We start from the raw sequence: 26,159 nt of genomic DNA, 5'->3' as shown, positions 1-26,159 counted from the left end.
AGGCGCAGCGCGCTACCTACCGAGAAGCCGGAAACCTGAGGAGAGTTGCTTCGCTATTTCTCTCCGAGCATGCTGTGGCCCAAACGGCTGCGGGGCAAAGAAGAAAAAGTTGTTTCCGAAGGCTTGAACGGGATGCTCAGCTGTCCGAAGACGAGTCGGCGAGTGGGATAATCCACAAAATGGGCTTGCGCCCGACACGCAGTGTAGAGAGGTAGACAGGCAAGGACGAAGGGGTTGCGTTTTTGTCAGGCGCGCGCATATAGTGTACGCTAGCAAACGATGCTGGAGTCATGATGTCGTACTGGTTCAAGCAAGGCAAACCGGGGCCAGTCTTCGAGTTTCGAAAGGTTGATAACAGGGGTGTGCTTGCGAAAGGGACGGGCTTTTCGGAGGTTTCTTTTCTCTGGCTGGTGGGGATGGGTGATGAGAAGGACTTGAAGAAAGAGATGATGAGCGTGGCGGTCGTGGCTCCCATACGACTCGGGTCACGGGTAGACGGAATGAAAGCCTGGTCGAGTTGACCCAGACAGGCTCCCCGGGCAATAGAGAAATGGGATGGGTTCCCTTCTCTTTGCTCACAAATGGCGAGTTGGGACGAAAAGAATGGTTTGGAGCCTCCAAAGGCTTTTGAAACGGTTTGCAAGCCCTGCAAGGTCTTGGCTTGCCGAAACGAGCCGTGGAAGAACGGGTCTGGCTATGTGGTTAGCGACCATCCGGTGTCGAGTCGTTGGGATGGACTGAAAGAAAAGGAGAAGATTGAACGGAGGTCGAGACTTGGATGCCATGGCCTGATAGAAGTTCGATGTGGCTAAAGAGCATATTTTGGCCCAGCTATTGGACGCTGCCGAGTAAGATTTCCGAGCCTAATGTTGTTAACACATTCGAGGAACACTGAATCTCTAAGTCCCTGCCGAGGCAGCCCGCAGGCAGCTCGAGGTGTTCCATTGCCGATAAGCTTAAGTGGCTAGTGTATTGAGGCGGTTTGGAATTAGGACCAGGCCGGAAAACAGGCTGTCCATGAAGTGACAAGGTCAGTGCTTTGGTTGCAGAGCCGCCCTCGTGTAGCAGGCCTCGAGAGTGGGATGGCCGTTTACTAGTGGGCTGCGAGGAGCTTGATGGCGTTAGGCTAGGTGAAAGGCTAGATCTGGGGTTGCTTTGCGGTCGTTTCCAAGAAAGCCAGATCACGAGTACATGTTGGTGGTCATTCGTTTCTCAACTCCTTGCATGGCCTAGTCAGATTAGAAAGCTAGACACCCTCGAGTCATCCCAACGGCCTACCTAGCTCTCCCATAGAGGACGCCTGCGAGGCCAGTGCTCTGGCTGTCAAGATCACGAATTGTGATTGACGATGCAAGACAGATAACCTCTGGCAGCCGGGGCTTGCAGATCATGGCCCTAGACCAACGGAGCGTGACACCCTTGGCGAGAGACGAAAGGAGGATCTGAAGTCCTTAATCTTTCATCACCCAGTTGGCAATGTCAGAAAGGCGTCGATCGCAGTGGAAATGAGCATCGTCTCCGTGTCGCAGGATAGCGGCAGTATACGACGCCCGGGTGAGTTGAATACATGCCTGCAGCCTTGCCCAGGAACGCGAGTTGTCGGATGGATGGATGGATGGATGGATGGTTGGATTAGTGGTGCGTGATTGTCTGGTCTCGGCTGTGTGGGATGGACGGAAACAAGAGACCGGCGTGGGAAGTTGAAGAAAGGCGGCTCAGAAAGCGAGGATTGAGGCAATGGAAAGAGACGTTACCGAGAGAGCGTTCCTGCAGATGGCCGAGTACGTACCCGCGCTAAGCCCAGCGAGGTTCTGCCGGGAGTGACTCCACCCGGGCGGCGACCAATCAATAATCGCAGCAGGAGCCAGTGACAGAGTGGTCCGGGCGTTCACGGACCGGGGTTTCTGACGTGGGAGACGTATCACATTGGTTTCGGTCGGCGGCCCGTCCGTGACCCGGGTCAACGTCTAGTCTTGGCTGGGGGTCACGATGCAACAAAGTTGGCTCGGCTGCAATGCCAAAACAGTGGCGAGTGAGGGGGCCTTCAGTTACGTTTACCTCTTGACCTCCTCGAGGGCACTCAGGAACCTCTATTTCTCTCTTCCCCCAGGACTCCCGGTGGGGTCACCGCCCGCAGGACCCTTGCATTTCACAACAAAGTCATCGGGTAAAAAAGAAGCGCAAAAACAAGCTCGGCAGGGGGTCGCTGCAACATCTGGAAACGGGCTTCATCCTAATCTAAGGAGTTGATCAAGTCCCTTGCCCATTTCTATTTGGCCCCTGTTTTTTAATGATCTATGTTGTCTGATTGGTGCTTTGGGCCCTCGAGTCTCTGCCGATTCGTCGAGCTTGTTTGGACCGCAGCGAAACGAAACATGCAGAGAGTACTCCGTACTCCGTAGCCCTTACTGCTGCACCTGCCCACCAGTGGCCACGCTGCGTGGTCTCGCCTCTGCCTCGTTCACGGAGTACTCACACTCACATTCTCCTTCCCACTCACAGACGTTCCCTACTTCGTAAGGTACCTGGGGCTTTCCGAAGGACGAGGCAAGCCTCGCTGTCATCTGAACTTTTCACCATTTTCTCCAACCATGCACCCCCCTTGACGCCATTGGCAAGGGGTACCATCCACCTCTTGACTTGGCTTGCCCGCTAGATCCCCCTTCCCGTCTTCCATGATACGCACCGCGTGCGCGCACACACACGCTCTTCCAGGCAAGCGCTGCAGTTGTTGCGGCTTGCGGCTTGCCCTGGACTGGGCTCCTCCCCCAGTACGGATAAGATGTAAACTCCTGCTTACTGTACCCATGTACCCCTGTCGGGTCTGAAGCTTTGTGGTCGAGCGTAATCTTGTTACCCGCATTGTGGGCTCCCGTGTGAACCGACGACGGAAAGAAAGCTAGCCGCAGACAATCCCCAGCAAGGACCCAAGTCGATCCGACCCCTCCCGAGTAGCAGAACATGAGAAAGGCCATGCGTGGGTGGGCGGCGAGATACCTTACGCCATGGGAGAGCGGCAAGATACCTATCTTACTGAGGCTAAAGTGAACCTTCTTTATTGCTCGCTTGTTTCCCACCTTCATTGCTCTATTCCCGCCCCTTCTCTTCTTTCCTCTTCATCCCGTTCACTGTGTGTCAATTTCTTCAAACTTCCAAAAGCGCTGGTCTGCTTTCCTGGTCCACCGGTTTTGCTTACACTTTCCTTTCCCTTCGAGACCTACTACGACCCTGTCACTCCCTCGGACGACATTCTTAATACCTCTTTCTAATCTTTCGCTTCATCGACCGTCCCAGGTGGCACCGATCGACAACAACATTATATCCGAATTTCTGTCCCGAGAGAACAGCCGATCGAAAAGGAAAAGAAAGTCTAGGGCGAGCAAAGCTGAAACCACACAACATATCTTAATCAACCATGCCTTCCACAATGAAGTCTGTTCTCGTCGCCTGCCTGGCCGCAGTGGCCACCGCCGCCCCCCTCGGCCCCAAGTTGAACGCCGACCAGATGAAGATCTACGATCTCGCCAAGAGGCAACAGGCTGGAGCTGGGGCTGCTGGATTGACGGATATTGATATCCTGCAATTGTGAGTTTGGGACTCGAAATAGGACAACATATGTTGGGCATTGGAACTAATATGGACTTCATAGCGCTCTTACTTTGGAATGGCTCGAGGGTACCTTCTACCAGCAAGGCTTCCAAAAGTTCCCCGCACAAGACTTCCAGGCTCTTGGTCTGTCCAACGAGCAAGTCAACGACCTGCAACAAGTCGGTGCTACTGAGCTGTCTCACGTGTCTTTCCTGCAATCCGCTATTGCCCAGGCCGGCACTCAGCCCGTCCAGCCTTGCCAGTACAACTTCGGTTTCACGAACGCTGCTGGCATGGTCGCAACTGCCGGTGTACTCGAGAACGTCGGTGTTTCTGCCTACCTCGGCGCTGCTCCTCTCGTCAAGGACAAGGCCATCCTCGGCGCTGCTGGCTCCATCCTCACCATCGAGGCTCGCCATCAGACCTTCATCCGTGCCGCCTCTAAGCAGATTGCCATTCCCCAGGCCTTCGACGCCCCTCTTGGTGTCCGCGCCGTCTTCTCTCTGGCCGCACCCTTCATCGTCTCCTGCCCCCAGGGCTCCAACCTGGCTCTGCAGCCCTTCCCCAAGCTGGCAATGACCGCCCCCGCCGACCCCAAGGCCGTCGCCGTCGGTGCTCCGATTATGCTCCAGTCCGATGCCGCACCCCAGGCCAAGGCTTGCGCGTTCACCACTGGTGGCATCCAGCCCGGTGGAACTGCCTTCACCCCCTTCAACCCCCAGACTGGCTGTGTCGTTCCCCAGGGTCTCAGCGGAGTCGTCTACCTCTCCCTCACCAACAACGCCCCGATGGCTGGCACGCTCACCGATGACATCATTGTGGCCGGTCCCATGGTGCTTACCATCTCGTAAGCGCGTTCCGACAGTACGGGGTTTGCGGCCGCCCAGTTATGGGTTGGGCTGAAAGGACGTGACGGGTGTGCGTTGATTAATCCCGAAGGTCAAAAACAAAGCTAAAATTGGGGGAATAAAGCGCATGATGCCTTCGCTTTACGACATCGGAAGTTGGATAGTCAAGAGTCAAATCAGCCAGTATTTCGAAAATGTCGACCTCTTTTTTTTCTCTCTTTCTGACTCTTCGCTCCCTCCAACCTCACTATCCGATCCGATCGAAAAATATTTCACTTCTCTGGCTGAATAGATAGCCTGTATATATGATGGTCATATTATATATATTCCCAACGGGGGTTTCAGGAGTCTTACCAAGACTTTTATGTATTGTTTAACTGGTAACTCATTTTTCTTTTCTCATCTCGTCTCCTCAAAGAGTCTTTTGTTACATTACTTTTCATTTGTCGCATCAAATCCCTCGCAGTCTTGGAGTAGACTTGGGAACAAACATCAGGAAGGGCGAAAAGGGCCAGGAAAAATCGTGCCCCGGGCAAGCGGAAGAATTCTATGATACCAGCAGAATAAAGCACGATTTTTGAAACATGTTCAACACATAGAATCTTCACCCTTCCTCTGTGCGCAAATCAAAGAGATGATTCTACTGAGAGAATAGGGGAAAGTAGAGGAGCTGGGAAAAATGAGTTGAGTAACAAGGGAAGCGATACAACTGAGACCAGCGCGCAATTCAAAAGCTATCTTTCATCAGCCGCAGAGGCTGCTAACTCATAATAGGTTCCAACTTGGTGGTGAGGTGTGAGGTGTGAGGTGTGGGGTGATTAGCTGAGCAGCGGCCAAGAGCCGCAGTGGCTCAAGCTGAGCATAAGTGACCCTGAGGATGAGACTAGTTTTCTGGGTGGGCTGGGTAGGGGTATGTTCGAAAGAATGGTACGGATAGCCGAGCCGACGACGAGTCGGTGCCAAATCGGTGTCTATTATACTTACACAGTCGACTCGGCGCCAAATCTTCTTGCGAGTCAGCCTGGCCCGAGACACGGCGGTAGTTGTGTCTCGGGTCGGGATGTGCCTACACATACCGGTGCGCCTGTGGGATTGTTGGTTTCTAATGCGCCCTTGAAGTAAGCCGGAGGTATCGAGTAAGCCGTTATCTGACTTTTGCGGAATCTTAGTCTGGGTATCGTGTGCAATTCCCCCGTCTCGGCTTTGTCATGAATCCAAGTCTGCTTGATGGTGGCCAAGAGCTGAACATTGAGACAATCTCGTCAGGTGGTCATCAAGACCGAAGCACGGGATAGCGATCGACTGGCAGTATTTCAGCATATGGTACTCGTTCAACTGTGATCACTCACGTTCGAAGTCCACGATGAAATCTGTACAACATTTTCGTTGACCGAGACTACTACCGGTCGTTAGCAATAAGTGGTAATACTATGAAGCGAGAAGAACAGCAAATACATGTGGCCGAGGAGGTAAAGTCTATGAATTTCTACCGTTTTGGAAACTTGCAGGCGCTGTTATGATACTGCGTGATCTTTGATATAAATCTTACGACCTTGATGAGCATTCACATAGGTATGCAAGTAAATGTTTCCGCCCCCAGTGGCGTATGACTGCTAGGTAATTGATCTGGGAGGCGTGTATTTCTCAAGGACCATGTTTGAACTTGGAGCGTACCTTGTACTGCCGTGGTCTACCATTGTCAAGAGCCAACGGTGTCCCGATAGGGTGCCCTGGATACATCTCGCCGGAACAGGTGCCGCTGCTCCAGGCCAATGTGGGGTCGGCCGGCCCTGGCAGAGCGTGGGGCAGGAGCCGGAACTCTGAGATGCATGCCCCCGCATCGGAATGATACTAATCACCGTCTTTTATTCACCTCAGCTAGCAATGAAATGGAACAGGTCATTTCAGCCACGAGTTCTCCGGAAAGTATCATTTTGTTCTCTTGAACTCGCTTAAAACTGGCTTTCTCTGCAACCGAGGTTCTCATAGCCGACTAGGCTCATATCCCGCCCGACGGAGGCATGGCGACACAATCCTCACGCAAGCAAGGTCGTCTAGTATTCATCATAAACCTACAACATGAGACTTTGTGTAGTAATCCCCCAAATAACCACTGGCATTCACGGTTTCCAGGTTTAGCGCAAAAGCTTATAGGGGAACTCCATCCGCTCTAGATTGCTCCCATATACTCCATACGGACAATTGATCTAAAAATGATCTGCCGAATATCAACCCCGCGCGTGCCCCTCATCTAGCTCCGTCTGGCAGTTCGGTCGCCCGCGTGGTGACGTCTGCGGGGTCAAAGTCTGCCCGCAAAATGGAGCAGATAAGTCAACATTCTTCGGAATGGCACCCCGGCGATGGGGAAAAGTACCGTTGCATCAATGGATCTCTGGCAATATGTCCGGGTCGATGCGGTCCCGTTGCGGGGTTGATTCGGTTCTCATAACAATCAGGGTCCATTCGACGATCTTCAACTTCTTCACTCCAGAGCAAATTTACAACTGTTGATCATACACACTTAGAGCTTAAGATGAGTCGTCCGTTCAACAAAGTACTGTACTTTGCCCGGCCCTCCCAGATGAACAGTCTCCTAACATATTGAACAGGTCGTGATTGTCGGGGCTGGCCCCTCCGGTCTCCTACTCGCCTTACTGCTGTCCAAGCACGGCATTCCCGTTCACATCCTCGAGGCCCAGGACCACCTCGACCAGCAACCGCGCGCCGCCCACTACGGTCCCGCCGCCATTCCCGATCTCAAGCGAGCAGGGATCTTGGAGGAAGTCCGCCGCCGCGGCATGACGCTGAACAAGTTTGTATGGCGCCGGCTCGACGGCCACGGCGTCATCACCGGGTTCGATGCGGGCGTGCTCCGCGACGTCGACGGCGAGGATCTGAGGACCACGTGCCTCGTCCTACAAGAGCTTGACCAGCTCATGCTCGACGAGTTTTTGAACAAGTACAACGGTACCATCAGCTGGGAGCACCGCGTCGTCGGTCTCGGACAGGATGAGGCCCGCGCCTGGGTCGACGTCGAGACACCCGGGTCCGATGGGGAGAAACAAAAGGAGAAGAAGCGGATCGAAGCTGATTACATTATCGGCTGCGACGGCGCCAACAGCGCCATCCGCAAGGGCCTCTTCGGAGACGAGTATCCCGGCTGGACGTGGGATCAGCAGATCGTCGCGACGAACACGTACTACGACTTTGCGGGGAAATTCGGCTTCGACGACGCAAACTTCATCATCCATCCGGACCATTTCTTCATGGCGGCCAAGATCACGAGTGACGGCCTGTACCGCGTGACTTACGGCGAGAAGCCGAACCTCTCGCACGAGGAGCTCCAAGCGCGCCAGCAGGAAAAGTTTAGGACGATGCTGCCGGGCCACCCGGGGCCCGACGAGTACAAAGTGGTCAACTTTGCGCCGTACAAGATGCATCAGCGGTGCGCTCCGCGGTTCCGTGTGGGCCGGTTCATGCTGGCGGCGGACGCGGCGCACTTGTGTAACCCCTGGGGCGGGCTGGGGATCACGGGCGGGTTCGTCGATGTCGGCGGGTTGTACGACTGTCTTGCGGGGATATGGGACGGGGTGGCGGACGAGGGGATACTCGATTTGTATAGCGAGAAGAGGCGGGAGAAGTGGAAGACGATTATCGACCCGATATCGCAGGAGAACTTTAGGAGGGTGTCGGATGCGGATCCGGGGACGAGGTTGGAGAGGGATGGGTTCATGCAGATGTGTGTGCGGGCTGAGAAGGATCCGGTGTTTATGAAGGAGTTGATGATGGGGAGCTTCGAGGTGAGGTACGATTTTACGCAGCATTATAAGAAGGTCAATGGGCAGTAGTGAGGAGTGTTGATAAGGAGCCATTCACCTCACCTCGGCAGAGGTTCCATTGTATATGTTGAGCGAAGGAGCAGTATCTAGGTATGCCAAACCGATCATTAAGCATGCCACATTTTCGCAAGTTATACGCCTTCATGGCCAAGCTCACAGGTCTTCGGCTGAGCAACATGCTGCCACAACTTACACCAAGGAAACTAAGCCAAGGACCAGGTATCGTACCGTCTCTTAGGCTACAAATTCCTTAACGTCGCGTGCAAACCCCAGGAGTGAAGAATCTATACTAGGTAGACTGTTTGGATTATATGTAGCGGTACCGATGATGGGTTGACATGATCTGAAATGACTTCTCGTCATAATCTACGTTTTTGTTCAACTGATACAAGCAGTAACGCCCCAGGTGTCCCTCCGCCTTGGTGCCCTCGAGATCATGTTACCAGATCCCAACTTAGATAATTTCAATGTCCTTATTACTTAAAACAGTAACGATAATATTCATACCTCCGTCCAACCTTCTCGCAGGTAAGTGCTATGATATAAAATATAGCTACTGAGCGTTTTATCTTGACCTAGCACCGCAACATCGGCGAAGCTACGTTGTTTTCTGGCGTTGTGTATAAAGCAGATGAGCATCAAAAAATCAGTAGGGTAAAAAGCGAATATCTTTTAGTCTCTCTGAAGATTTAGTATCTCTTCGGTGTGGCCTTAGGGAGTAAATCATTTAGAAGACGGCCGCCTACCAAAATTGGAAAGGTAGAAGCCGGTGAGAAATAGGGCGCTGGAATGACGAGGCTACTCGTATCATCCTTTCTACCCGTGATATAAGAAGACAACGGTTAGCGACTGGACTGATGTTGTAACTTCGGGAAACTTATTCTTAAGGGTCAATGTATTATCCTCACGTAGTATGGATACACGCTATCTCCTCCATTCAAATTTGGGGTGTGAGGGGGTAAAGGGAGACTAAGAACGGAGTTTCGAATATGCTTGCTTCCAAGGATTAAATCCCGTAGATTATCCCTTCTGGGTAACTAGCATCACCGGATCGAAAACACTATGTGTTAAGCTTTGTGGGAGTCTGTGACGACCGGCAGGCCGGCCCCACCTACGGGACAACATTCGGAATATATGGGCCCAATACTCCGTCTCCTGTCATTTACGCTACAAGACGCCGGCGTTCGGGATGACTCCGATACAATGTTTGGCCTCACCTACCGCAACGCCTGGCATATCTTCACTGATTCTAGCTCACACTCACTCAATTCATTGCACAAGCCGATGAAGTGACCGAGAGAAGGATTGTGTTGACCTTGCACAATTGCACAACTCGCTCGGAGGAGTGGGGTTGCCACGATGGACCGTCGGCCCACACCTATTCTCAGCGCTCCAATAAGAGACTCGCGCCCGGCGCTTAATCCTAACGGTTCACTGCAACCCAATTTGTCACTGCAGACAGTCTGTCATACCCCTGTCAACCTCTTCCCCTTCTTCATACAACTCATGCTGTCCATTGTTGTCAACTCACGGAGTATGTGATACGAAGAATTGGAAAGGCGGACTGGAACTTCCGCGGGAAGTGACATCCAGAGTCTGGTAACCAAAATAATGACTTTGAAAGCGGCTCAGCAGTGGCAAGGCATTCTAGGTCCTGGTCTAGCCCCCGCAGGGCCGCGACCCCTCGATCATCTCTCGAGCGCTTAGCCATCACCTCTCATTCCTCAATACCCATGGCCGAAGGCCCACGTCGAGCACCGAGTTGGTGCACGATCCCTGGACGCCATCACGTCCTGTTGGCGCGATGTAGTATTCGAGGCCAGGAACGGCTCAGAATCATGCGCATCGGCTCGTTGCCGCGCTGAGGATTATGCTGTTGGTAACAAGTTAACCTCTTAGTCTGTTTCGGCGACCCAAACTGTCGGGTTCAGTCTGTCAGTCAAGTTCCCTTAAGGTTCTGCGTCTCCCAGGAATAGAGATTGTCTGACCTGAGTTCCTTTCATCTCTCTCTTCCTCGTCTTCTCTTTCGTCTTGTTTCCTTTGTTACTCGAGCTATTCTGGGCGGCATTCTCTTTTCGGTCTTCGTTTTGCAAAGGTTTTAGAGTCCTTTGTAAGAGCTCTAGTCAACTGAGCCACCCAACTACCCAACCCAATACAGTCGAGGATCATTCTATTCTGCGCCCTTACTGCCTGTGGCCATTGTCCATTGTTCATTGTCCATTGCTCATTGAAGCCATGGGCATCAAGGGACCCGAAATCCATGAGACTCAGCTTCTAGAAGGCCAAGATGGCTCACCTGAGGAGCAGAGTCGAAAGTTTTCGCTGCCCTTCTTGCCCAATAGGTCACGGGGCAGCGAATGCAGTCTTGATACAGGTCATACCGAATGCGAAGCCAGCCGGGAGTCGAACTCTACGAACTAACAAGTCCAACAGTCCACAAACACGGTTGGAAGCCGTTGACTCTCGGCGCTCCTGCACTATTCTCTTTCGCCTTCGCCTCTCTCCTTCTCGCAGCCATCATCGAGATACTAGCTCAACAAAGCCAAAATCAGGGGGGTCTCGCCTTGTCCGATTCAGCGGATGACATCCCTGCCTTTGCCAACTTCTGCTACCTGTTCCTTCCGACGATCGTTGCCGTCATATACAGCCTACTTTACAGTTGGATTGATCTCGATGTAAAACGTATGCAGCCGTGGTTGGAGATGTCAAAACCGGAGGGTGCCACAGCTGAACGCTCCGTCTTCCTGGATTACCCATATGACTTTGTTGCCTTTGTTCCCCTGAGAGCTGCGAAGAGACGGTAGGATATCAATGCGAGGCTTCTCATGGACAGCACTGACAGATTAAAGGCACTGGGCTGTCTTCTATGGCGGTACTGTGATGGTGATGATCTTTTGGCTCATCACACCTCTACAGAGCGCAATTATGGGTACTGGGCCTGTCAATGTCCAGCAAATAACCAGGGTATCCCATCCCCAAACCCCCCTCCCTGCGTCAGAACAGATCATGACTATGGACCAATCAATACTCAACGAAGGATATGCCATCACATGGCTCAACCAATCGTATCCTGAATACACGACTGCTGAATATACGCTCTTACCGTTCACTGTTGATAGTAACGTCAAGCATGTAACTTCGACTAACTGGACTGGACCTACAACCAAATACTGGACTGAAATCGATTGTCGGCCGGCCGAATTCGGGCCCCGTGGACCGGGTTATGACTTCCTCGATGGCCGCGGTTGTAATGCCAGCGAGATTGTGCCTTATGGCGGGGTACCCAGCACCGGTAACATCTACAAGATGCACTACATCGGCTACCACAACAGTCCTTGGGCTGACTACTGGCTTTCAATGACATGCTCCAAAGCAGCACAGCATGAGTTCCTGGCTATCTGGGCGCGCCAGCGTGAAAATGAGACGGAACAGGTTACTGCCTCCTTTTGTGAGACCAGTTATTTCAAGCAACAAGTGAACGCTACAGTTTCTTCTCTCACCAAGCGACCCATCGAGAATTCTGTCGTGCCCATCGGTCCCCGCGAGCTTGTTTCTTCAACAGAGTTCAATTCATCGGCCTTTGAGCATCTCCTCGGCGCTGGGACATCCTCCGTCGAGCTTGAAGTCTCGCGCGAATACCCCTTTGGTCGTCTACTCGAGCAACACTTTCAGGTCAGGAAGATGCATATCCGGTGGCCTTCATCACCGTTGGTTGGATTCGCTATTGGCTCTCAGAACGTAACCACACTGGAACCCTTTCAAGACAACGCCTTCATGGACGCTGCTTACAACAAGACACACAAGATGCTCTTTTCGATCGCTCTGCGCCGGATGCTCGCCAATTCCTCATCGGAAGCCACGGCAACGGGAACAGTGGACTTTGTAAAACACGGCATCATCGTGAGCAGGGTCTTCTCGGCTATCGTGGAGGGGTTACTAGTTGTGGTCGGAGTTTTCACGATGATGCTCTGGTGGCACAGCAACAGGGCACAAAGCAGACTCACTATGGACCCGGCTTCTTTGGGGTCTCTGATGAGTTTCTGTCAGAACAGCTCTACCTTGTTAGACAAGTTCGCCGGAAAGGGCTGCCTCCCCGACGAGAAGCTCCGAGAAGCATTGGAGGACAAGAAGTTTCAGCTATTTTGCGGATGCCAGAGCAGTTCTGGCCAAATGGTAATTAAGGTTGTCGATACCCGAGAAGAATTTTACGAAAGCCAGCGCATCAGTATCCAGCCCGATACCGCCTTTTCCGTCGGCCATTACTCACCTGTCAAGCCATTAGCGTTGAGAAGAAGCATTGGTTCTGCCGTAATACTCTCTATGATAGGAGCGACGGTTGCACTCGTGTACTTAAAATGGAAGGAAAAGCAGATTGGAGGTAGGAATTATCACTTAAGTAAAGAGAAACCAGAAGAATCGGGCGACTGACAAAAGCCACAGGACTCATACGACCGACGACGAACTTCGAGCTGCTTCAAATTCTCGAGAATTACATTCCCACACTATTCGCAACATTCCTGGAACCATTCTGGGTGCTGGTCAACAGATTACTCTGCATCATCCAGCCCTTCAAAGACCTTTGGTCCGGCAGGCGATCCGCGAGAGGTTCCATCGACGCAAAATACACTTCCTTACCCCCTCAATTAGTAGTCTGGCGCGCGGCTAGGTCAGGTCACTTCGTCCTAGTTGCGATTTGCCTCCTGGCTCTTCTATCGAACTTGCTCGCCGTCGGTCTCGGTGGTATCTTTAATGAGCTACCTATTAGTGTCAACAGAACCAGCAGATTCCAACAAAGAATCAAAACGACATTCAATAATGACACGGTAAACAGTTTTGACAGCCACAGTACTTTTTATGGGAATGTCATCTCATACGAAATGCATTTCTACATTGCCATGAACAACATCACACAAGGCACCGCTTTGCCGCCTTGGGTCAGCAAGGACTACTTTTTCCAACCATTTCCCATTGCTCCCGGCGAAGAGAGTCGGAGTGATACGTACACAGCACGTACAAGAGGATTCAGCACCATTCCATCATGCATAGATGCTGGCACTACCAAGAGCTGGGGGAGAGCTCCAGTCTTGAACTATACGTACAAGCGCGGTGGAGAGACGGTTCCTGGATGCCCGACGACATACCAACCTCAGAAACTCGATCTCAATAAGACGACATCATCAGGAGAGATCTCAGGCCCTTCGTCAGCGGAGACAGTGGGTGTATTGAAGGATGACCATACTCCTTGTGGTATCCCGCTTATTCTTTCGTGGTCGCGGACCTCAGAGGTACAGAACAGGGAAGATGGCGAGATAGACACTTGGTTTGCTGTTTGCACCCCCGAGTTCACGACAAGTATGTTCGATGTTACCGTGGACCCGGTAGGTCATGTACTCCACGCCAAGCAAGTCTCGAAGCCGTCGTTCACGCCCGACTTGCCCATACAAAAGAACACGACAGACACGGTGACAACATATGTCAACGACCTCATCGAAGGCTTTGCCTTTCCTTGGCACAACAACACACTGTCGAAGGACTGGATGAACTACCTAATCAAAATCCAGCCCGGCTACGCCGATATACTCGACCCATTGACGATCCCGAACCCCAAGGCTCTCATCCCTGTGATCGAGCGCACTTACCGACAATTCTACGTGATCTTCCTCAGTCTCAACCTCGACTTTTTCGATAACTACACGCAGCCCGTCATAATCACAGGCACCGAACACCACATCGAGACCCGCATCTTCATGGACACTGCCGCGTTCATCATCAGCCTCTCCGTCCTCGCTCTCAACATCGTCGTCGCCATCACACTCTATGGCTTCACCATCAAGCACTTTCTCCCACGAATGCCGACGACCATTGGTTCGATCCTCGCATACCTCGCACCCAGCCGAGCAGTACGCGAATATGAGTGGCCTGACAGCGCGGGGAGCGGCGACTCCAAGGACGGCCCTAGAGGCAGGAAAAACGGTCGGGGCAGTGGCACCGGCGGGATCGACAAGCAGGCGCCGACGTTCAGTTTCGGTCGATACGTTGGCGATGATGGGCGCGCTCACGTGGGTATCGAGGTGGATCCGTACGTGGTACCGGTCAAACTATCAGCACTGAGGAAGGGGGATACCGAACCGAGGACTGGGCTGTTGAGACGGATTCTGGGTCGAGGCAAAAAAGAGAGACAGGGGGATACTTGGCTATAGGAGCGATCACTACGGAACGACATCTGACGTAAAGAAAAGCGAGCGATGATGATATTTTAAGGATAATATGGTTCTCGCTGGCGTTTAGAAGGTGGACCACAAAGCATATCAGCAACAGCGGCGGCATATTACAGCATTATGGAGCCCGAAAGCGATATCTCCAGCGCGATCTGACGAGCCCCCTTGGCAAGAAACAATAAACGAGTTAGAAAACTGCCTTGCGCACAGTCAGTATATCACCACAAACGTTGTGTTTCTTTCATCTGCGACGATCACGTCCATGCGTTTCTCGTCGTCTGAAGTGGCATGTGTCAGCCTGTTCAGCTCGACAGGGTACAGCTCTCATTCGGCCTCGACACGTACCCTTCTCAAACGCGACGCATGTGGTTTTCTATAAACTTTTTCCTCTGCTTGTCCCCGCGAAGGTTTAAGTTATGTCACGCTCCCGGGGTTTCCCCATCTTGAATCCCAACCCCACGCGGTCCTTGACTCGACTCCAGGGACCTCCCCGCGGAGCGTGTCAGAGTGGCCACATCGGATTGTTGAGCTATGGGCTTTAACTGGATGGCCTTATGCGCTTTGGCATGAGACGAGAGTTTTGGAGCTTTGGCAAAGTTGTGCATGAGAGCTGAGTGAGCTCAGCTTGTTTTAACTAAATAATAAGAATTGCTGATTACCTATTCAAAGGGGTGTGCTATTGAGCGAGTCGAATCACATGTGGTCTTGAGACGGGAAACTTTTGAGAGATCTTTTTCCTATTGATGGTATCACGCTTTTGATAGCTGATCCAAACATCTAGGCCTCTGAAGGCATGCTAAGAAAATATGTATGTACAGAAATGGTTGTAAATGTCCAAAGAAAACAAAACGCCGCAGATCTTTGTGCCGTAACCTATATGTTGATCATGAAATTTTTCAATGTGCCCCAAGGTATCATATCCATAAAATGCTTCACCGTTCATGATTGAATGTTCGCCATCGACCAGCTTAGGCGGAACGGAAGCGCAGGCTGCGCTGGCGCAGAGCGCGCTTGCGACCATTTCGGGTCACAACCATGCTGAGCTCAGAGCTGATACCAGCAGTGCAAGAGGTACCGCCGGCCAAGGCCTGGACAGATGACCAGGTGCCGCTGGCGCAACGCTGGAAGGAGCTGCCTCCGACACAGTTCCAGGCACCCTCATCAGTGCAGGCGGCGCCGACAGTCTGGGCACCGGCGGTAGTGCCGTTTCCGCTGCCAGTACCAGACGAAGGAGCGGCTGAGGGAGCGGCGGAAGGGGCAGCACTGGGAGTGACTGCAGGCGCCTTTGTAGCAGAGGCAGAGGCAGAGGCAGTGGGGGAAGCGGAAGCTCCACCGTTGGCGGGAACAGTGATGAAGACACCGCCAGGAAGGGAAGCGTTGCCAGTGGGCTTAGATGCAGACGGCTTAGAAGAAGCCGGCGCAGAGGTGGGAGCGGCAGTGGGTGCGGCACCTCCGTTACCAGCGGTAGAGCTGGGAGCGGGAGAGCCGGTAGAGCCACCGCCGGAGCCACCGCCGCATGCAGAAGGAGGCGCCTTGAGGTTGTTGGCATCGCCAAACTTGTCGACTGAGGTGCCGGGGTTGGGGAACTGGACATCGGTGCCCTCGACAGTTTGGCAGTTACCGATGTTGGCAGTGAACATATCCGGAAGAGCTTGGTAAGCCTCCTGGGAGCCAGCCGATCCAGTGATGGTGACGGGTCCGCAGTTCATGTACATCTCGCGGTTGCCAATTCTGTTGAACCAAGTCCATGCGATAGTACCGTTACCAGCGGGCATGTCATCGGGGATGGTGAAGTCGTATGTATCCTTGTTCACCTGATTCGCGTTGTCACCGATGTTGCCATCAACGTTCTTGGCAGGGCAGCCACCCTCGATAGACTTGATGACCTTCCAGACGCTGTTCTTGTCGGGCTTAGCATCGTAGGTGATAGAAACCTGGCAAGATCCACCGCCGTGGACAGCAGAGCCGATGAAAGCCAGGTCGCCCTTAGCACCCTGAGCGTAGACGTTGGAAGCGCCTGCGGCATTGTAGCTGCTGGCCTTGCAAGGGAAATCAGCGCCGTTGGCTTCGAGAGGGCTGTTGTTGAGGTTGGCGGCGTCGTAGGGGACGGGCGAGCTCATCTTCATGTGGGCACTGGCGAGGGTGGCCAGGCCGAAGGCGACGATTGCGTTGGCGTACATGTTGAGTGAGTTTTTTGAGTTGTGAAGTTAAGAATCTAAAACGTTCCAGACGTAAGAATCTACGTATCGTGTGGTTGTCGTTGTGACTGTGAGTTGAGTTGGAAAAAAGTTGTGGTTTCCGAAGAATGAGTACCTTTATAGAGCATGTTAGTTCTCGATCTCAACCTAGCCATTACACAAGATCCAGCATCTTCGACAGCGCATCTGTTCCTCAACAGGCCCGACTCGAAGCAACCAGCCACAGCCACGACCGTGAAAGTCCCGGTGTGACGGGACTGGATGCCTTCGAAGAATGACATTGTTTGTGATACAGCGCGGGCCGCGATGTCGGACAAAGGCATCGGAATCGGGCCAAGGATGGCCGAGGCTGCGTGCCGTAACATTCCAGGTTACTTACAATGTCGTCTCGCTTTGTCTTGCTAGGAAGCTTTGACGTTGTGGGATGTTTCAACAAAAAAGTGTTGGAGTGAAGGTTGAGAATCGGATAGCTGTCGATGGGTCTCGAAGTTTCGATATTCGTTTGATTCCGGAAAGGATGGTATTTGCACCAGGCGAGTTGGATATGTTGATGGAAGTTGTGAAGAAGAATAAGGACTAGCCTTTGTTGAATGAGAAGTGAGAGAAGGTAAGATGTCGAAACGACAAGTTCTTTCCAAGCCCAAAGAATGCGAGAAGACGTGATGGTCCGAGAGGATGAGGAGTAGCAGAATGGGATTGTGAGGTCGGACAAGGCCAGGTCTTATAAGACCGGAAACAGACCAAAAGGGATGATGGGCAAAAACGAAGTGAGTACCTTAGTGACTGTGACTGACAGGGCCCCACGGACAGAATATGCCGGGCTTAGTGTGCAGAGAGTGACTTAGTGACTAAACGAATGGATACGGGAAAGGAGAGGCAAAAAAGCAATAAGCACGAGCTGCAGCAGAGAACGGCGGTAATCCCAGAAGGACTGGAGAAGGATGGACTGGAGGTCGGACCGGGAGGATGAGTAGCTGAACAAGATCGGTCCACTTGGGACGAGAGAGACATGGCGTTCTTTTTAGACAGGCGTTGAGCAAAATGGGCCAGTCAAGACCAGACATGGGCATCAGATCAAGGGGATTCGAAGCATGGTGGATCGACCGAGGGGTACAGGGGCAGGCCGTTGAAGAAGGAGAGGCATGGCCTTGAGGCTATGATAGGCCGGAGACATGCCCCTCGGCTTGTTTCGACATGGCTCAAAAAGACCGGACTAAACATTCTCGTGAGTGGGCAGGGGTGTGGAGGGTAGAGAGAAAAAGGACATGGAGATGAGTACGGAGTATAGGTGATCAGTCAGGGTGTGGGTGGCCATCTGGAGCTCGAGCTGCGGCTGTCGTCTGCCTGTCGACTTTGACCCATGGTCTCGCGGCAGAGGCTAAGACGGTAAGACCATGCCATGTTCCTGGGAGAGACAGATGGTGGTGGACTTTGGTAGGTAGATGTGGGTGGGACATGGAGGGACGGGGACCTTGCAGCAAGGCGCGCCATGGTGCGTTGCGGGTTGGGCTGCGCTCTTTTCCAGTGACGGATGCCCCTGACTAAACTTGTCTAAGGAGGAGCCAAGGACAGCCAAAGGCGGGGGAGGAGGGAGGGTTGTCCTGTGGTGCATCTGTGGACCAGCATCGAAGTGGTATAGACTATAGGGGAGGGATTGGTGAGGAGTTTTTCGAGCTGTCGTTGATAGCGAAGATTGAATGGCTGGGACGAGGTGGGAAGAGAGACAAGTGACACCGAGGATGGTGCGCTAGTGGGAGGGGAGGTCCGGGACTGGCGACAGGGAGCAGGGAGCGATGATGCAGGGAGCATGGGTGCATGTTGTGGATTCTAGACTCCAGGGACCCACCGGACAACGCAGTACGTACCCTCACCACTCCCGTCCAGGAACGACGTCCCATTGGATGCTCGGTACACGCTAACGGAGCACGAGTGCACGGTTCCTTGCCTCTCTCGATACGTACTCTTTTGGCACCAGCTCCTTTTTTCGCATAGTAGAAACGTCCCGTCTATACGTATCTGTCCATGCTACCTACTACTACGTAAGGTAGGAACAGATGTACGTAGTCACGTAGTTCACTTGGAAGGGGCGAGGATGGTAGGCACGGGAATATGGAGGATCGCATAGGTGCAACCACATGTTTCCATCTAGTGCGTAGATGGCAACCCTCAACTTGCTCTAGAAGAGCGGTAGGAACATTGAAGCGCTCGAGCTGCAGCTTTCAAGACAGGAGAAGCACCAAAATCGGCGGGGACTACTGCAAGGCACCATCTGGGAGATGATCACAGCATGCAGTAGTTCTTCTGGTTGTGAGAGTCAGACTGCCATGCCCAATTCTCTAGTATTCTTGGTTCCCGTCCTGTTCCTGTTACTAAATGCATTCGTCCAGACTATCTTAGTCTTGCTTGAGGCTAGATTGGAAGGGAGGCGTTGCGATGCAAGTTTAGTCATCTCATCCGGTGTATGTATATTTTTTCCACCTTGGACGGTAATGAGGCAAGTTGTTGCCTTCGCCTCGCCAAGCCTCAAGGTCCCAGGATCAGTGTCGTATACCTGGGCCTGGTAGTTAATTCTTCAACACCAGAACTTTGCCTGACAGGCAAACAGACAGCGCGGCACGGTAGCGCGGCTCGTTTGCTGACTGACGGCTCGACCGTATGCACTGACTGGGTCCAAAGTCAAGATCGTCGAAACACGAAAAGGGCGAAGCAGTCCAGTCCATTCCAGACTTTTCGCGCTTTGCCGAACGTCGTTTCTCTCCCTTTCTTTTTTTGGGACAGTAGGCGGCCTCCAATCAGGACATGTCGAACCTTGGATTCGGAGACGGGACTTGGGTAGTGGTGATCCATCAGCGGCCATCTTTTGCGACCCTCGCTTTCTGTCGCCCAAGAGGCCTTGGTGGCGGCCACTTAGATCCCTCGCATACCCTCGCGGGAGAGAGGGTACGTCACGGTGCGGCGCAACCCTGCCTGATCGCATTGGCTACGCCGCTTTCCCAGCTAACAGGGCCTGCGTTTTCGGATGCTCACCTCGTGAGCGAGAGTCCAGTGCCTTGGTGTGGGAGAAGACAGAATTGGCCTATTGCCCCCTGTCAACGATTCTGAGTGCAGGGGTTATGAGAGCGCAGTCATTCCTGATGTGGACTAATGCCAAAAGGGATGGGCAAGGGGGGACTTTTCAAGAGTCAAGACCAAGACCTGCAACGACTGGACTGGACTGCCATGGTGTCGCCGCCGTTGTCGCGTAGCGAGCCTCACCCGTTCATCCAGCCCAATGAGCTTGGTGCACGCACGAAGCGGGCGACGAGGGAACATGGAGCCTGGAGGACGTGTTAAAGAGAGGAAGAGAAATATCAGGGTCAGGGATCGGAGAGGTGGGCGGAAAGGAAAACGCAAGTCAAAAAAAAAATCGTGGAAGAACAGGGGGGATCCGCTGTGCCGCTGAACCACGCATCCACGGCTTTCGGCAAGGCCTGATGAGCAAGGGGGTACGGAACGTGGAAGAAAGGGGGCAGACGGTATCCAAACTCTGGTTCGACGATGGAGTTCGTTCCGCGATTTTTCATATCATTCCTTTTTTTGCAGTGAACTCACCGCTGGCCAAGACATGAACTTCTGGGACCGACAATCATCCTCAGTCCACTTGTATGTCAAGATGTCTTACTCTTGACTAAGGTGAAGAAGAACTAAAAAAGAATATCCCAGACCTCAGCATGCCAGGCGAAAGCGAGACATGCAACGGGCATCTCGAGCCGGTGGTGAGACTTTGGGAACGAAATGCCTTGACCTTTACTCGGGGGGCACACCTTGTTGCTAGTTCAGCTCACCGTCCACACCGAGAGAAACACCTCCACACCTCGGTGCGCTGAGTGATCCTGATAGGTACCTTACGTGAGGGAGGGAGCAATGCACGGAATGCATCAGTCAGGCCCCATCCCTCCGTCCATTGTGCGCATTGTCGCTTGACAAGCTAAAAAGCCAAGACCCAATATGAACAAAGTCGCGTCGATCGACAGGATTCTCCCGAGTCAGTGATGGGTCATCCCCGTTGTGGGAAGTTTACGTTGACTTGAGTAACGTAAAGTGAGAGAGTGTAGAAAGTTGAATTGTCATCGGATGCTCCCTCAACTCAATCTACTCCGTCTCGACCTCGGTATTACTCCTTTGGCCCCGGCCCTAGGCCACAAGGCGCACTTAGAGTGGATGTTTTGGCTTGTGGATTGTGGGAAGGCGAAATCTTAAGAGAAAGAAAGGTGACTGGGAGGGAGCACCGCTGTATGTACAAGCCGCACACTCGTTTACTGCGTCTGCTGTCTTAACACGTCATAAGTCTCTTTCCGGTAGTGCCGCGGTGGCAGTGTACCTTGTCTCCCGGTGTTGGCCTGATAGTGGAGACTGCGTCCGTATCCATACCTACTCCGTACCTTACACGTGTGTGCGTGGACCACCTTACCTAAGCCTCAGGTCAAGATAGAGACAAAGTCGTGCATATGGGTTGTGGCGGTCTACCTTATTAGTTGCTTTAAACGATCAACGGTCTCCCCCACCGAAGACATGGAAATAAGGAACGAGGTGAGCGGCTCACGACAGCCACTCGTTTTCACTATGCTGTGCGCACTTGCTTCTTTCTCTTCTCTCTCCGAAAAGTCTCTCATCCCAGTGCCGAGACCTAGTGCGCTGCGTACCCATGTTGACATGCAAAAGACAGGCCAAAGTCCCCTGACACTGCGACCTGCCCATCTGGATGTTCCCCGCTAAATCGGAGAGCAGGCGGGGGCAGGCGAGCAGATCCTCCTGTGCAAGTGCAGGGGCACAGGGGTTGGTGAAAAGACGACGTTGGTAACGGCAGGGGCATGTTTTCTCGCTTCTCTGAAGTTCTGTGCATTTTTCGGTTCGGTCCATCAGGGGTTCACGTACCCCCGGGCTGGGAGTCCTCCTGTCCACAGGCGACGGAGTACATGTCCACAGAACATGACAAGTTGAGGCCTTTTTCTGCCCTCTCGTTAATCGTGCCCACTTCACAAGTGCACCTGACGGAAGCCCTAGGTGCTTTGGCATGGGTTCATTCCTTCCTTCGTCGCACCTTACTACGTATGTGCTAATATACCATCGTCTAGGAACAAATGGTAGGCTAATCAGTCGTCACACATGCTACGTTGTAGTGGACGCAGGATCTCGTGGAAGGGGTCACTGGGTGGCCGTGGTGAGGTGGTTTCCTGCAAAATGCCTAGGGAGGAGACGAGACTTGCTGGCAATGGGCATTGGTCAGTGGTGGTGCAGTGGTGACTGGCAGGAGCCCCCAACTCCAACACCCCTGCGCAGAAGCGAGGATGTGAAACGAAGCCAGTTTCACGACCACCCAAGTTCGCCTCTTCTCCTTTCGGACATTTGAACCTGCACCTACGAACCACTGACAACGAATCAATGGGATATTAACAGTCACCTGTTAATGGGATTACCATAACCGGTACGCAGTAATTGTGCCGCGTGCGGCATCATATGGTTCCTGCGTGTTTTTGAATCTTTTCCCAAGCTAAGCTTTTTTGACCGTTTGTTTCTTCAGACCAGTCAGTCATGACCCAGATGTCAGTCCCGTCACAATCACAGGCCATCGCGGATCGCGGAAAGCGGGAACATGGCATGGCATTGCCGCATCGCATGGTATCTACGATTCAGTCTTAGCAAACCAGGGCCAGTCGTTTTTCCTTTGTCCAACTACATCGAGAGAACGTCGTCACAACGACCTTTCCCCCTCTTCCTATCCGCCGCGTTTGGAGTAAGCGCTCTAGGGAACGAACCAGCTTCGTTCGTTAGTTGAGCACCTGTCACGAGCTGTCAGCCTAAAGGTGCTTAACCCTCCGGTTGCTCTGACGTTGACCAGTCGTTTGACAACAACGGGACGACGACGTGCACCTACGACAACCAAGTATCGTGCGCCGAAGCTCTCAGGCCTGCTGAACATTTCATGCGTCTTCTACTCCGTTCTTAGCAGCTAGCTGCTCTTTCTGCGACCTTGGACGCAGCCCGTCGCCCGGCTGTCACTCTGGCACGTTCACGGTTCATCAAACCCCCAGAGCCCAAAGCGACCACGGCCCATCAACCTGAACCCTGCAGATTCTATGTACTCTCTCCTCTCCGAGTCTCTACTGCGTATAGATACGTATCATTGTCCCCCGGCCTTTGCCCGACCGCAGTGGGACATTTCACCGGCTGTTGTCCACTGTCACGTTGCTGATCGCCACCCCGTGGTCCACCGTCCAATTCCCGGATGGTGGTGGCCCGAAATCCACGGCCGAGTGGATATCGACAGGGACCGCTCGCAAGAAAAAAAAGAGGCTCATAACACTTGCTTATTCACGTGAGAGGGGAAGGAGGGTGACGCTGAGAGAAACAAGAGACGAGATATTCCGGTCGGTTCGTTGCGCGCGGCGCAGTACGTAATTCTTTACCCATGCGTCGACATATCCTCATCTATCAACTACACAGATGGCTCTGGTTCCTTTGAGTCTGGTACGCTATTGCCCCTGGTCGAGATTTCCATCGTCTGATGATTTCGACAAATCCCTCCTCCTTCATCTTGGCCCGTCCACGTCCGTGTTACTGCCTCCCCTGAACATCGCAGCTGGTTGGGCATTGGGTAGAATGAGCCCAGGCTCGACAAGCGCCGTCTGGAAAGACGACTCGAGTAAGGGAGGGAGGTGTGGGAGGGAGCCACGCACAAACGGGAGCTGAGAAGGCAGCCAGCGCTGGGAGGCCCGTCTTTCCTCAACTTCTCCTTCATGTTCGGACGATCTGGTTGAACCGAGTCTCGTACTTGCGACACTGATCGCCCGCCAGCGCACACAGCCCAGCGCCGTACCAGCTACGAAACGGCACCCGTTCCCGCTCACGCATGAATTCCCCGACATGACCTCTACCACCTGATGGCCCCTTGCCAATACCCTACTCTTTGCCGTCGTGCGGTCCTCCTTTGGGCAGTCGAGCCGCCATCAGCTTAAGTCATGGGCAACGACACATATCAATCTCGGTGGGGAGGGGCATCCCTGGCGAACACCCAATTCGAGCGCGCCTCGGCATGAAAGATCGCCTCTGAGCCACAACCTCACGAGGAGATCCGAATATTTCCCAGGTAACGCCACCCGCCATCAGCCACCCCTGTTCGGTACCACCTCGCGAACAACGGCTTGTGGCGCGGTGTGGCTTCCCCTGCCTGCCGGAGCCACAAAGATCTCTCGTATACTATCCCCCCTTGTGGCTCGTAATTCGTGCTTCCCGAGAAAAGGGTCCAGCTTTGCGGTACGTGGGACCAGTTCGCTTCGCTTCCTGTACCATAAGAGCACAGCTTTAGAGATACCGATATAGTACCGATATAGTGTTCTTCATCGGATGCCTCTGGACTACTATCCTTGCATAGCTGGAAATCCCGGCCCTCAAGAGTCAGCCGCTATTAGCATGCTTGAATTCAGAATTCAAGAGTGGGTCGGCATTGTTCACGAAGAGGCGGGCACTTTACAGGCTTTTACACGACGTATTGGCGCCTGTTCCTGAGCTAGTTCAAGCTGCTGTGGCTCGCTTTTCCGTGGCATGATTCTCAGCCGCTCAACAAAAACGCCGGGCTTGCATGGCCACTCAGCAAGCTTGCATAAGCGTGGACCACTCAGAAGCTGTGTTGCGGTCAGCGAGTATTAGTGCACTTATGATGGGCGTTGATAATATCATCAAGGCTGCCCCTCGGATTGAGGACTTCCCCCGCTTTGAATGGTTGCATTGCCGCCCAAACTTGGCCATAGGACGACGACGACAGCCACGACAGCATCACATCACAGCACGGGGGAAGGCATGCGTACTCAAGCTCTGCAGCTCTGTGCGCCAAGGCTGGCGGCAGTCATTGACTCATTCACGGAGCATGGCTGGTTAGCAAGACGTCGTCTTCTCTATTTGCTGATATCGCGTCCTGGTTTCATCTATCCGTCACATCGTAATTGCCCGTCTGCCATGTGTGGGCGGCGGCGGCTCAACTCTCTCCAATGCCGTGAGCCGGCGCTGACATGTCCACCTCACACCGCCCTATCGGCCCAGTTGCAGACCTGCGTCGGCTGCCTGCCTGTCTTGAGAGCCCATCAAATAATGCCGTTTGCCGCCATGCGTAGAAGAAGAGCAAGAAAAAACAGAAGTATGCTGACCCAAGTCCTGGGGCTAAGCACCCGCTCTACTTGGCAACATCGTCCTTCTCCTCGTGACCGTTTGCATCTTCCTTCTCGACCTTCTCAAACTCTGCATAATCGTCGCAGCCTAGATGCGATTTTACCGATGTTAGTGGAAAGAGTAGTCCAACACGTCGGGACTGAGCCCTCCCCTAGGCCAGCCGAGCCAGCCCGCCCCCCATAGACAGATTGAAGCCGGGATGAGTCGCTTGTCTCACCTTCAAAGACGTAGCTCTCGCGCGTCCAGACGTGCATCTTGTCCCTGCGGAACTCCTCAAACGACCACTCCACGCGCTCCAGGTTCTCCGGGCGCTTGTAGATGTAAGCCATGGCCTGCTTGTCCTCTTCCTTCTGCTCCGTACCACCACCGGCACCAGCACTGGCACCGCCGCCGCTGCGGACCTTGACGGTGACCATCTTCTTCTCGTACTCGGAGCCCTCGAAAAAGTCGAGCTTGAGGACGTTGGCGTCCGTGAGGCCCGTCGCGTAGATGCCGAGGACGGAGCCGCCGGCTTCGGGGATCATGCCCGGGTAGTCGGCGAGCTGGACACGGTGGCGGGTGTGGTCGTGCAGGAGGGCGGGGGTGAATGTGTAGAGATCCTTGATTGCCTGGGGCGGATTGCCGTTGCCTTGGACGACTGTGAAGAAGACCTTGGGCTCCATCTATGGGCCAAGTGTTAGTGAATCGAGAGCTCCTTTGAAGTTTGAGGAGGGTGGTGATGATGAAGAACTGACCAGAGTGCCTGTCGATAATGTTAGCTCATGTCAATCAGTAATCAAAAAACCAAAGCTCCAGGACTTACCATAGAAGAAGGCTGTGTGTGATCCACTCATTTTAAACGTGTTGTATTGGTGTCTGATAGGAGGTTGTGTGTTGTTGTGGCAATAACTTCGTGAGGTTTTGCAGTTGGTTAGATGAGAGTTGTCGTGCCGAAATTGAACAGCTTTCGGGGCGAGTCCAACGCGGGAGAGTCTATCTTCTATATACTACTCTGGGATCTCAAATTTGACTTGTGACTCACTCATGTCTCTCTATCCAAACTTTTGAATATCCGTCTGCCTGGTTGGAATGGATTGACAACTTTCAAGAAATGCCAACAGGTAAAACCGTTGTATGCGCCTCTCTTTGTGGGCTTTACACAAACCTGAAAGAATGACGTATCTGCGAAAGAAGCTTTTGGTAAGCGTGAAAGAAAACTGAGGTAGGCAAACAACGATGTAAAGTTGAACAAAGGTGACCGAAGAATGAAGTGGAATCCCGGCCCGC

The 26,159-nt window shown here is 53.1% G+C and overlaps 9 protein-coding genes across 9 annotated transcripts; 4 read left to right on the top strand and 5 right to left on the bottom strand.

Annotated features, from left to right (window-relative positions):
- Positions 1-136: 136 nt before the first annotated feature.
- On the bottom strand, positions 137-3,083 carry CLUP02_07933 (uncharacterized protein; the record flags this gene model as incomplete). Its single annotated transcript, XM_049286925.1, has 9 exons — positions 137-694; positions 841-1,111; positions 1,192-1,229; positions 1,299-1,442; positions 1,467-1,714; positions 1,790-1,967; positions 2,410-2,456; positions 2,526-2,652; positions 2,706-3,083. The coding sequence occupies 9 exons, from the start codon at positions 3,081-3,083 to the stop codon at positions 137-139; spliced, it is 1,989 nt and encodes a 662-aa protein (XP_049144068.1).
- Positions 3,084-3,415: 332 nt separating this feature from the next.
- CLUP02_07932 (twin-arginine translocation pathway signal) lies at positions 3,416-4,439 on the top strand (the record flags this gene model as incomplete). The annotated part of the gene is made up of 2 exons (XM_049286924.1): positions 3,416-3,585; positions 3,650-4,439. The coding sequence occupies 2 exons, from the start codon at positions 3,416-3,418 to the stop codon at positions 4,437-4,439; spliced, it is 960 nt and encodes a 319-aa protein (XP_049144067.1).
- Positions 4,440-6,969: 2,530 nt separating this feature from the next.
- On the top strand, positions 6,970-8,284 carry CLUP02_07931 (FAD binding domain-containing protein; the record flags this gene model as incomplete). The annotated part of the gene is made up of 2 exons (XM_049286923.1): positions 6,970-6,990; positions 7,046-8,284. 2 exons carry the CDS (start codon positions 6,970-6,972, stop codon positions 8,282-8,284), a joined length of 1,260 nt encoding a protein of 419 aa, XP_049144066.1.
- Positions 8,285-10,510: 2,226 nt separating this feature from the next.
- CLUP02_07930 (uncharacterized protein) lies at positions 10,511-14,475 on the top strand (the record flags this gene model as incomplete). Its single annotated transcript, XM_049286922.1, has 4 exons — positions 10,511-10,649; positions 10,709-11,075; positions 11,125-12,653; positions 12,716-14,475. 4 exons carry the CDS (start codon positions 10,511-10,513, stop codon positions 14,473-14,475), a joined length of 3,795 nt encoding a protein of 1,264 aa, XP_049144065.1.
- Positions 14,476-14,703: 228 nt separating this feature from the next.
- CLUP02_07929 (uncharacterized protein) lies at positions 14,704-15,436 on the bottom strand (the record flags this gene model as incomplete). Its single annotated transcript, XM_049286921.1, has 3 exons — positions 14,704-14,771; positions 14,954-15,103; positions 15,310-15,436. 3 exons carry the CDS (start codon positions 15,434-15,436, stop codon positions 14,704-14,706), a joined length of 345 nt encoding a protein of 114 aa, XP_049144064.1.
- A 25-nt stretch (positions 15,437-15,461) lies between these two features.
- CLUP02_07928 (uncharacterized protein) lies at positions 15,462-16,673 on the bottom strand (the record flags this gene model as incomplete). Its single annotated transcript, XM_049286920.1, has 1 exon — positions 15,462-16,673. One exon carries the CDS (start codon positions 16,671-16,673, stop codon positions 15,462-15,464), a length of 1,212 nt encoding a protein of 403 aa, XP_049144063.1.
- Positions 16,674-16,732: 59 nt separating this feature from the next.
- CLUP02_07927 (uncharacterized protein) lies at positions 16,733-20,254 on the bottom strand (the record flags this gene model as incomplete). The annotated part of the gene is made up of 18 exons (XM_049286919.1): positions 16,733-16,759; positions 16,850-17,040; positions 17,067-17,411; positions 17,486-17,512; positions 17,587-17,683; positions 17,806-17,904; positions 17,971-18,018; positions 18,085-18,438; positions 18,557-18,606; positions 18,664-18,697; positions 18,760-18,867; positions 18,958-18,992; positions 19,170-19,242; positions 19,295-19,426; positions 19,468-19,658; positions 19,719-19,767; positions 19,881-20,008; positions 20,110-20,254. The coding sequence occupies 18 exons, from the start codon at positions 20,252-20,254 to the stop codon at positions 16,733-16,735; spliced, it is 2,133 nt and encodes a 710-aa protein (XP_049144062.1).
- A 41-nt stretch (positions 20,255-20,295) lies between these two features.
- On the top strand, positions 20,296-24,838 carry CLUP02_07926 (uncharacterized protein; the record flags this gene model as incomplete). Its single annotated transcript, XM_049286918.1, has 23 exons — positions 20,296-20,333; positions 20,416-20,446; positions 20,506-20,579; positions 20,672-20,715; positions 20,773-20,910; positions 20,975-21,087; positions 21,153-21,402; positions 21,519-21,779; positions 21,851-22,051; positions 22,164-22,190; positions 22,272-22,464; positions 22,528-22,657; positions 22,712-22,984; positions 23,052-23,102; positions 23,175-23,373; positions 23,433-23,483; positions 23,526-23,566; positions 23,667-23,882; positions 23,971-24,013; positions 24,103-24,228; positions 24,284-24,449; positions 24,515-24,666; positions 24,726-24,838. The coding sequence occupies 23 exons, from the start codon at positions 20,296-20,298 to the stop codon at positions 24,836-24,838; spliced, it is 2,931 nt and encodes a 976-aa protein (XP_049144061.1).
- A 59-nt stretch (positions 24,839-24,897) lies between these two features.
- CLUP02_07925 (AIG2-like family protein) lies at positions 24,898-25,726 on the bottom strand (the record flags this gene model as incomplete). The annotated part of the gene is made up of 4 exons (XM_049286917.1): positions 24,898-24,980; positions 25,111-25,555; positions 25,628-25,635; positions 25,696-25,726. 4 exons carry the CDS (start codon positions 25,724-25,726, stop codon positions 24,898-24,900), a joined length of 567 nt encoding a protein of 188 aa, XP_049144060.1.
- Between the last annotated feature and the right edge of the window lie 433 nt (positions 25,727-26,159).

The sequence above is a fragment of the Colletotrichum lupini genome, chromosome 4 (genome assembly GCF_023278565.1).
Source record: "Colletotrichum lupini chromosome 4, complete sequence".
NCBI lineage: Eukaryota > Fungi > Ascomycota > Sordariomycetes > Glomerellales > Glomerellaceae > Colletotrichum > Colletotrichum lupini.
The sequence above is the reverse complement of the archived record's forward strand: the minus strand, read 5'-3'. Positions and strand labels throughout refer to the sequence as shown.